General features: G+C 58.9%; 2 protein-coding genes across 3 annotated transcripts; both read left to right on the forward strand.

The window, feature by feature from the left end:
• Nucleotides 1-711: 711 nt before the first annotated feature.
• On the forward strand, nt 712-3,023 carry LOC139806494 (lipocalin-15-like). Of its 2 annotated transcripts, none has more exons than XM_071766158.1 (6): nt 712-868; nt 1,277-1,416; nt 1,646-1,710; nt 1,989-2,102; nt 2,552-2,653; nt 2,771-3,023. In XM_071766158.1, the coding sequence occupies exons 1-6, from the start codon at nt 773-775 to the stop codon at nt 2,812-2,814; spliced, it is 561 nt and encodes a 186-aa protein (XP_071622259.1). In that variant the 5' UTR covers nt 712-772; the 3' UTR covers nt 2,815-3,023. The 2 variants fall into 2 exon arrangements, with proteins under 2 accessions (XP_071622259.1, XP_071622260.1); XM_071766159.1 differs by having other exon boundaries at nt 1,992-2,102.
• A 1,023-nt stretch (nt 3,024-4,046) lies between these two features.
• LOC139806533 (extracellular fatty acid-binding protein-like) lies at nt 4,047-7,358 on the forward strand. The gene is made up of 7 exons (XM_071766257.1): nt 4,047-4,298; nt 4,550-4,689; nt 5,171-5,241; nt 5,758-5,868; nt 6,364-6,465; nt 6,683-6,708; nt 7,218-7,358. Exons 1-6 carry the CDS (start codon nt 4,203-4,205, stop codon nt 6,706-6,708), a joined length of 546 nt encoding a protein of 181 aa, XP_071622358.1. The 5' UTR covers nt 4,047-4,202; the 3' UTR covers nt 7,218-7,358.
• Nucleotides 7,359-9,603: the final 2,245 nt, after the last annotated feature.

Below are 9,603 nucleotides of genomic sequence, written 5' to 3' on the forward strand. Positions count from 1 at the left end.
GCCCCAGTGAGGCCATGGGGAGGGGGAGGCCAGGCCAGTGGCTGGTGCCAGGAGCCAGGGCTGTCCCCCTGCCATGGTGCTGCCTGGCCACCAAATCTGTCCAGTCCAAGGAGATGGGGTCCTTCTGGGGGAATTTGCTCCAGTCTCCCCCCTCAGGCACACACCAGCCTTGTTGCCTCAGTTTCCCTGCTGGAGAGCAGAGTGGCAGCAGGGGGGGTTGGGCAGAGATGGGAAGTTGCAGGGGGCTCTCTTTAAAAATGTGGGGACAGGAACCAGACTGCCATGGTGAACCCTCACTCAGGAAGTGTCAGATGTGACTCAGCCCCAGGCCAGACCCTCTCTGGGAGGGGGTCACTGCCCACTTCCAGCAGCCTGGGAAGCCACAGCCCCTTCTGGGAAGCACTGAACCACAGCTGCCCAACCATCCTCCTCCTTGAAACCCATCCCAGCACTGCCACAGCCAGGAGTGGGACACTGGGGGGGACCCACAGCCCCTACCCCCCACACAGCACCGAGCATTGGGCATCACCCAGTCCCTGACGTGCTCTGGTCTTCTTGCACAAGGCTGCATTCATCCAGCACTGGGTGATGAGAGGGTGAAGGGCCCAGTGCTGATACCTGACACGGGGACAAGTTATCTCTCTGTTGTATAAGCTGTTGCATAAAGCTGGGGGGGCAGGGGGTGCTGCCAGCACGGGGGCTATAAAGAGGGTGCCAGGAAGGGGTAGGTCTGGGCAACCTCTCCTGCCTGTATCCAGCCCCAGCAGTGAGGATGCCTGCTCTGCTGCCCAGCCTGGCACTGACCCTGCTCTGCCTGCTGCAAGCAGTGGCTGAGGTCCCCCTGCAGCCAAACTTCAATGCTGAGAAGGTAATGGGACCCCCAGGGACCCCCCAGCCCAGCCCTGAACTCCAGGACAGTTCCCAGGAGAGGGGGGATGCCCAAAGTGGGCAGACCCAGGTGGCCCCTCTGCAGGGACACCAAGCCCCAGGGTTGTGTGTGGCATTTCTCCAGGGAACATGGGGCAGACTCTGCTCCTCACTCCTGGCGTGGGGGTGGGAAGGGTCTTCTGTACACTGGAGGGTGGCAGGTCCCTGTGTTAGTCTGGTTGGACCCCACAGAGGGTGGTAGATCCCCCACCCCCACAGGCTGTCTGGTCCCCCACAGTGAGTGAGTGGCAGGTCCCCGGGTCCCCCCAAGGTGGGTGGCAGGTCCCCCTGGGAGCTTGCAGGTCCTCGTGGCTTTTCCAACCACCCCCCTGGTGATGCTGTGCTGCAGTTTGCTGGGATGTGGCGTGTCACAGCTGTTGCTTCCAACTGCCCCGTGTTCCTGAAAATGAAGGATGACATGAAGTCATCCACTGCCACCATCAGCATCACATCAGAGGGGGACCTGGCCATGACTCTTGTCTGGTTGCTGTGAGTACCTGCCCTGCATGCCACGTCCCTCCTGGGCCAGGGGCATCCCCTCTCCTGCAAGGTGCTGGGGGTGAGGAGCATCCTTCCCCCAGCCCCACTGTGCCTGCTCCTGCCTGCTCCCTGCTGCATTCCCCAGGCAAAGGGGGCTCTGCCTTGTGCCCCCCCCTCCCCTGCTGCCCTCACATGCAGCCTTCAGCCCCTTTTGCCCTTTTCTGGTTTTCCTCTCCAGGATGGGCAAGTGCCAAAAGTTTGAGGTGCTCTTCCAGCACAGCAAGGAGGCCGGGCACTACCTGGGTATGTGTGGGTTGTAGAGATGGAAGCCATCGAAAACCCAAAATGGGGAGGGGGTTGGGGGCGTCACTGGTGCCTCTGGGGCTGGGGAGCTGTGGGGCTGGGTTTGGCCCTGCTGCCTCCATCACCCAGCAGCAGGCTGAGCCATGGGCTCTGTGGGGCTGTTTTACACCACAGGGGCTCCCTTCTTGTACCCCCTCGGGTAAATAGGGGGCTGAGGACATGGAGGGGCCCGGGCTGAGCCCTGCTGCTCACCTGGGCACCATCTGGGGTTTCTTTAGCAGCACAAGAGCAGAAGGAGCTGCATGTGATGGAGACAGACTACAGCCACTACGCCATCCTGCACGAGGTGCAGCGGGGAGGGCAGGAACCCAGCACCGGGCTGCAGCTCCTCAGTGGGTGCTGGGATCATGGATGGGTGCCCTTGGGTCCCTTGGGTCCCCGGGAGGGATGCAGGCACTGCTGGGGAGGTGGGGTTGGGCTGCCCACCATTGCCACGGGCCACCCCCTTGGCACCCAGTGTGCTGCCACTTGGGTGAATGAAACCCTGCACCAAAAAAATCCCTGGTTCATTGAGGTTTTTGAAGCAAAGCCCCCCTGCCAGCCCGGCTGCTGCCCCTCCAGCTGCCCCAGACCACCCCAGAGGGGTGGCTCACTCATCCTGAGGGTCTTGTGCCCCTTTGCTGCCAGTCCAAGGCAGCAGTGGGTGCCCGGTGTCCCTGCACCTCTGTAGCTTTGCCTTTGCCCTGCCCTGGGGATCCCATCACTGCCCCGTGGGAGCCAGACCCGGGGTGTGGGGACACTGCCAGGAGCCCCTAACCCACCAGCCCTGCTTTGGCTGCAGCAAGGGACCAGAACGTGAGCCCCCAGCTCCTGCAGAAGTTCAAAGAGCTCATCCCCAGCATGGGCCTGGCTGAGGAGATGCTGGCTGTCCTGCCTGCATCAGGTGAGTGCCAGGGGGATCTGGGGTGGCACCCAGAGCCCCCCTGCACTGGGAGGTGGCACAGGGGGGTCTCAGGGCACTGCTTGTGCCATGCTCACTCCTCTCTTTGCTTCTCACCAGATCAGTGCATGGCTGAGGGCAGCTGGGTCTCCCTCCCAGCATGACCTGAGCAGGGACTCGAAGACCCCCTGGGACCCTCCACCTGCTCCAGGTTCTGCTTCATGCTGGTTTTCCCCTGTTCTGTCCGTGTGTCCTGCCACCCTACAGCTGAAGGGGCCAACCCCAGAGCCACCTGTCCCCTGTTGACTCTGCTCCTGCTTCGTGGTGATCCTTCCCCCTCCTGTCCTGGCTCTTCTGGACCCTCCACCCTCCCCCTCCCAAATAAATCCATGCAGAAGCTGCCTCGGAGCTCAGTCATTTTGTTAGTGAGAGAAGGGGCTCTGCCAGGGTACCCAGCACCCCGAGCTGAGGTTCCTGGCTCCCACCCTTCCTGTCAGCACCCTCGAGGTGTTGGTTGTTCCTTTGCTGGGTGCTGTGCTGCACCCAGTGCTGGGAGGATGGGGAGCAGAGGGTGGGGAGGGCACAGAGGGGCAGCAACGTGGGCAGGGGGGGATGGAGCTGGGCTGAGCAGGGGTTTGTGCAGCTCAGCTGGGTGGGCAGCAGTTTGAGGAAGAGTTCAGCAGTTGGGCTGCCCAACCCTGCCCATGAGAGCTCAGGCTGTTGCTGGTCCCCAGAAAACCCCCAAAACCCTGCTCAGCTCCCCCAGAGCCAGCTGGCAGGAGTGGAGCTGCCCAGGGTGAATGTCCAGGAGGGTTGGGAACCCCCCTTGCCTGTCTCCCACTCCCCTTGGTCCCCCCTCCTGCTCAGTAGCCAAGGTAGGACCGTGCTGCAATGAGCCCTGGGGGCAGCATCCACCCCCTGCCCCCTGCTCCCCACCTCCCTGCTCCAGAGCGGGGTCACCAAGTGCCCAGCACAGGGCTGTGAGGAACCTTTTGGGACTGTGACCCTGAAAACCTGTCAGGGGACAAGGGACAAGACGGCAGGAAGGAGGGGAGAGACATGAGCTCCATCTCCTGCCTGCTCTGCTCTGGGCTCATCCCTCTTCGGGGACTCTGGGGACCCAGGGATGAGCCCGTGAGGGCACGGTGGGGACAGGCCATGGCATTTGGGCACAACCCTAGTGGCACAAGATGCCATCTTGGCCAGAGGGACAGATCACCCTTTGTCACCGGGTGACATACCGGGAAGGCTCCTCCCGGCAGCCTCCAGGCAACCTGTTGGGAAACAAAAACCTCTCTTTGTTCTTTCGCAATTTGGGAAAATTTCGGCACTTGAGCAACAGTAACTCCCCTTCTCAGCCCCTTCCAGGACTTGCGGGCACTTCCTTTCTTCCGGCTGTTTGCCCCGGGGTTGATTTCAGCCCTTTGAAACCCTCATCCAACACCATCCCGGTTCCCGTGTGACTCGGGTGGGGACAGCCCCGGGATATAAAGGTGGCAGCCCCGGCACCGCTCCCCATCCCTCGGGAGAAGGCAGAGGAGACTCCGGAGAGATGAGGACGGTGATGCTGAGCCTGGGGCTGGTGCTGCTCTGCTTGCTGAGTGCCGAGGCTGGGAATGCCACGGATGTCAGGCTGGATAAGAGCAAGGTGATCTCTGGCGTTCCGGGGAAGGGAAGGTGGGAAGGTGCAGCCAGCAGGGTGGGGATCGGAGAGGTGTTTCAGCACTGGGGATTGATGGGGACATCGCAGCCACCCCTGGGAGCTGTCACCCAGCTCCAGGAGAGATTTTGGTGCCCATTGATGCGGTCCCGCGGCTTGGGGGGGTCCTGGTTCAGTCTCCAAACAGGGCACAGCCTCTGCCTGCTCCTTCGGACTCACAGCTTTTCCCTTGCTGCCAGATCGGAGGGAAATGGTACATCCTTGCTATGGCCTCGGACTCTGAGGAATACATCGAGAAGAAGGAGAGCCTGAAGGTGGCGATGGCCAACGTCACAGTCCTAGAGGATGGTGACCTGAATGTGTCCTTTGCCATTCCCACGTAAGTGCCAAGAACTTTTCTCCACAGGCTTCATCTCCCTGGATCTTCACTGGTGGGTGCCCAAAGACCTGGGCAGGGGGTGAGGCAGGACAAAGAGCCTCGAGGTTTAAGAGGGGCTGGGGAGATCTGGCTCATGGGGACCCCATGGGTCTCCGGGGCAGAGCAGGCTTAGGGCAGCACCATCCAGGAGTGGTCCCACCCCACTGCTCCCAGAAAGGAGATAAGGTACCTTATGATTAAAACTTTCCCAGCAGCACCAGCCTCATCCCAGAAGCTCAGAGCATGAGGAATGGAATATCTGTGTGATCCTATGGAATGACCCCTGGGTGCTAGTGCTGTGCCCTACCAGCACCCAGTGCTCCAAGGATCCCCCCCTGCCCTGGCAACCCCTTGAACCACAAGTTCCACATTTGTGGTCCAGCATCCCCAGGGGGGGGGAGGTCACCTCACCACAACCCAATCACCCTTCCTTCTTTTGCAGCCCAGTCAGATGTTTGAAATTTTCCTCAATCTACAAACCCATGGACACCCAGGGGAACTACTACAGAACGGGTGAGTGGGGTGAGCCTGGCCCCAGGACTTCCCATCACCCCTGTCTGAAGCAGAGAGTTGTGTCCTGGGGTATCCAACCCATGGGGGTGCCTGCCTGCCCCTCCTGAGGTCCTGGGTGGGAAATTCCTCTCTGTCTGGGTGCCACACCACAGCAGACTCCCTGCTCCCTCCCTCTGGGAAGCTGCTCTGGCATTCAGACCAAGCTTAATGTTGAGGAAAAGCAGGACCATTCTGCCAAGAGGCTGGGAGGGATGTTCCCAGGGGATGAAGCAGAAGTGGCTTCTTACCATTCCCAGCCCCGTGGTCTGCAGTGACCATCCCTGACCCTCCTGTGGTCACCTTGTGTCCCTGTGCTCTGCTCTGACCTGTGGGGGGAGAGGAGCCTGAGCAAGAGGAAAAGACAGACAGATGGGCTGGGTGGGCCTGGCCCTGACATCCTGACCTGCACTTGTATGCTGAGGCAGCCCGCAGGGGGTGGTCACTGATTTTTTCACTTTCCTCCACCTCCTTTTGCAGACAGAGGCAATAAAACAGTGCAGGCATTGGCCACTGACAACAACACCTACATGATTGTCTTTGCCACCAGAGTGAAGAACGGGAAGACCCTGCACATGCTGAGGCTCTACAGTGTGTATCCAGGGGGGCTGGGGCTGGGGGACCTCCTGGGAGTGTCATGAGCCACAGAGTTCTGAGGGTCTGGGGCTCAGCCCTCTCCCCATTGCTGCCCTGGGTGTGTTTGGGAGTGGGGTTGGATCTGCTGCCTGTCCCTGTGTCCCCTGTCCCTGTGTCCCCTGTCTGGTGGGGCAAGGATGGTGGTTTGGGGCTGGAAGGGGGGGCTGGGGCTCAGGTTCCTGTTGCTGGGGTCCATGGCCTTGATGGAATGGAAGAGCAGGGATCCTGCTGCAAGGGGGGCAGAAACTGTGGGGATGGGAACCAGGGGTGGGCACTGGGACCTCTGCTTCATCCTGTCCCTGGGAGGGGTGTCTGCTGTGCCCACCACCACTCTCCAGGATCTCCACCAGTCCTCCACCCCCCTCCCAGGGACTGGGATCCATCCCACCCTCCTCTGCTGCCCAGGAGATGCAGGGAACACCTGGAGCTAATTCAGGTCCTTGCCTTTAGGCAGAACCGAGGAGGTGAGCTCTGAAGTCACAGACCTGTTCAAGGAGCTGGCAAAGGAGAAAAGCTTCTCTGAGGACACGATCTGGATGCTGCCCAGACAGGGTGAGCACTGCCAGCAGCATGTGGTGCTGGCCAGGTCCATATGGGGAACCAGGACATCCCCTTGCTGCCACCACTCTGTGGGCTGGGCTGGCAGGAGAAAGTGCTCTGGTTTGGCACGTGGCTTCTGCCTTGCTCAGCCTTTGCCTTAAGTTTTCTGTTTGGGTGCTAAATGGGACCACAACCCTGGACTCAGCCTTTCTCTTTTTTTTTTTCACAGATGAATGCAAACTGGATGAGGCATAGGTGAGTTACTGCAGAGCAAAGTGGGGGCTGACACATCCCAGATGGAAACTGCCCAGCAAGGGCCACCTTGAGCTCCTTGAATCCCTCCAGGGGATAAGTTGTTCAGACCTGAGCTTGCATCTGGGAAGGGCCATTCCCTCTGGGAAACTGAGCAGCCCTCTGAGCAAGGGCTCATGAAGCAAAACCACCAGTTCAGTGCAGAAACAGCTGTGAGCTCATCCAGCAACGAGGGCCAGGACACCAGCACTGGCCAAAGGGACCTTGGGGCTGTGGACCAGCAAAACCAGCCAGAGGTTGGGTTGGTGTCTCATCAGGCACCATAACTGTTGTTGTCCCACCCTGGCAGGTGATGCCCACCACACTCAGGTGTTGGGGTTAGCTAGAAACCCATTGCTGGAGGTGGCTGGGGGGAAGGGAACACACTGGTCATGGTGGAGAGCCCTGCTGGGTCCTGTCTCTTGGCCTCCTGATCCCAAATACTCAGCCCAACTCTCCCGACTGTTTTCTAGGATGTGGGGGCTGCTGACTGGTGGATGTGCCAGCTGAGCAACACAAGACACAGGCTCTGAAGCTCCAGGCTGCTGCTTCACCATCCCTCTGACAAGTCTCCACTTCTTTCAGTGAACGGTCTCTCTTATTTGTCAAATAAACAGAAATTCCCTTCAGAGTCTGGTGTTTGAAGGGCTGCAACCAGCACCACCCAACACACCATCCCCTCTCACTCTGCTGCTTTTGGAGCCCTCAGCTCCCCCTCAGACCCTGCATCTCCATTGCTCAGGCTGGGCCATGGCTGGGACCATTCAGGACCTCCCAGCTCCAGTGCTGGTGGAAGCTGGAAGGTCTGAATCCTCCAGCCCCAGAACTGACCCCACAATTCGAGGTGCCCCCTCACCAGTGCCCAGGGCATCCCTGCCCTGCTCCTGCTGGCCACACCAGTGCTGACACAAGCCAGGGTGCTGGTGGCCTCCTGGGCCACATTCTGCTTCCTCTTCATCCACAGCAGTGACCACCCAGGGGCTTTTCCCCATGGCCACTTCCCAACTTCCCAGCTGCTCTGCCCCAATCCTGAAGCATTGCCTGGGCTTGGTGTGAGCCCCAGGCAGGACCCAGCACAGGAGGTGCCCCAAACCTTGCAAGACTCCTCCCTCCTTGGTGCTGCTGTCATTGTCCCCTCATGTTATCACCAGAAACCTTTGCCATAAATTGTCATTGTCCTCCTGGAAAACTTGGATTGGGCTATGTCTGGTTTGCCACTGCCTGTCCTTCACCTCCAGGGCTGGATTAATCTCATGACACCACAAGAAATTCTCAGAATCTTCTTCATCCTTCAGAGCTGACTTTGCTACCACTTTCCAGACCCTTTCGTTTCTGCTCTTTCCAAATATCCTCCTCAGTGTATTTACATTGCTGCTTTACTTGGGGAGCAGCCCTGCTCCACCAGCCTCCCCTTGGTGCTTGAGAGGGAGCATTTAGCTGGGTTTTGCACCTTTGCTTTCATGAAATCCCAGATTTTCTCTTTGTTTGCCTGCTTGGCTCCCCAGATCTGCCCAGCTGTAGCACCCAGCTCTGCTTGCTGGGCCTGATTCGTGGTTGTTCACAGCCACCAATCTGCTCCTATTGATCTTTCTATTTCTGCAGGATGACATTGACTCATGCCTGCTCTAACTGAAGTCATTTTCTCAGGCAGCTTTTCTAAAAACAGCCTATTTTTCAGGAGCAGGTACAGAAAAAAAACCAAAAAACCCACCCCATCAGCTCGCTTCGTGCTGTGATGTGGGGAAGTGATAAGTGGGATGGCACAGCCAGAGATCTCTGGTATCACCACGACAGCCAAAGCTGTGATTTATAACCTCCTTTCTCTCCTTCCCAAGATGATTTGGATCCAAGAAGATCTTTTGATGGTGCTTTCCATCCTCTTGTGCTGTGCTCTCCTCCTTGCCCTCTCCTGTGACATCCATTGCCTCTGCTTTGGTCACACCAGCTGTTTCCCTGACCTCTGGGGACATCTGCTGTCACTACACGTGGTGATTCGACTTCCTCCAAACCGAGCTTTGCATGAGGCAAGAATAGTTTATGTTTTATCCTGCTGGGGGCACTGGTGGATGAAAAGCCGGACAGCAACTGGCCCAGAACCCCCCCCCTGTCCTGGGCTGCGTCCCCAGCAGTGTGAGGGGACTGTCCCCCTCTGCTCCCCTCTGGGGAGCCCCCCCTGGGGTAAAGCTGGGTCCAGCTCTGGGGTCCCCAGCACCAGAAGGACACGGAGCTGTTGGAGCCATTCCAGAGGAGGTCCTGAAGATGCTGGAAGGGCTCGTTTGGAAATCAAACAGGAATTTCACATCCCTTCCCACTCCTGGCCCCCCGGGTGGGCTGAGCCAGAGCTGTCTGACACCCCTGAGAGGGACACCTTGGATTTCAAAGCCTAGAAGGGACCTTTGGAGGTCTGGAGCCCTAAACTGTGACACCAGGTTACTCAGGCTTCATCCAGGGGAGCCTCTGATGGGGCAGAGCAACCCCCAACCCCATTGAGGAGCCTCAAACCTGGCAGGGCCACGTCAGCTTCAATGCCTGGGGACCTGCCCTGGTCCTGGGGGTCCCAGTCAGACCTTGTCCTGGATGTGCCAAGTCCTGGCCATGCAAGGGCACCTTTAGGCTGCTCAGGGGCAACCACAGTGGGAGGCAGCAGCAGTCCCTTGGGTGCAGACAGAGGTGCTGGGTCTGGTGACACAGGGGACAGGATCCAGAAGAGACTTTGCCCACTGGTTGAGGTTGGCCTGCCTGTCACTTGGTGACAGGGACAATGCAGGGCAGAAGAGGAGCTCAGCTCTTTCAGATTAAATTAATCTTTCAGATTTCAGATTAAAATCACAGAGTTTATCAGGGATTTACATCAGCATA

Source organism: Heliangelus exortis, chromosome 22, assembly GCF_036169615.1.
Source record: "Heliangelus exortis chromosome 22, bHelExo1.hap1, whole genome shotgun sequence".
Lineage (NCBI taxonomy): Eukaryota > Metazoa > Chordata > Aves > Apodiformes > Trochilidae > Heliangelus > Heliangelus exortis.

Coding starts and splice junctions, on each gene's coding strand:
- LOC139806494 (XM_071766158.1), top strand. CDS start 773: ATGCCTGCTCTGCTGCCCAGCCTGGCACTGACCCTGCTCTGCCTGCTG. Junction 869..1,276: donor CAAACTTCAATGCTGAGAAG/GTAATGGGACCC, acceptor GCTGTGCTGCAG/TTTGCTGGGATGTGGCGTGT. Junction 1,417..1,645: donor ATGACTCTTGTCTGGTTGCT/GTGAGTACCTGC, acceptor TTTCCTCTCCAG/GATGGGCAAGTGCCAAAAGT.
- LOC139806533 (XM_071766257.1), top strand. CDS start 4,203: ATGAGGACGGTGATGCTGAGCCTGGGGCTGGTGCTGCTCTGCTTGCTG. Junction 4,690..5,170: donor GTGTCCTTTGCCATTCCCAC/GTAAGTGCCAAG, acceptor CTTCTTTTGCAG/CCCAGTCAGATGTTTGAAAT. Junction 5,242..5,757: donor GGGGAACTACTACAGAACGG/GTGAGTGGGGTG, acceptor CTCCTTTTGCAG/ACAGAGGCAATAAAACAGTG.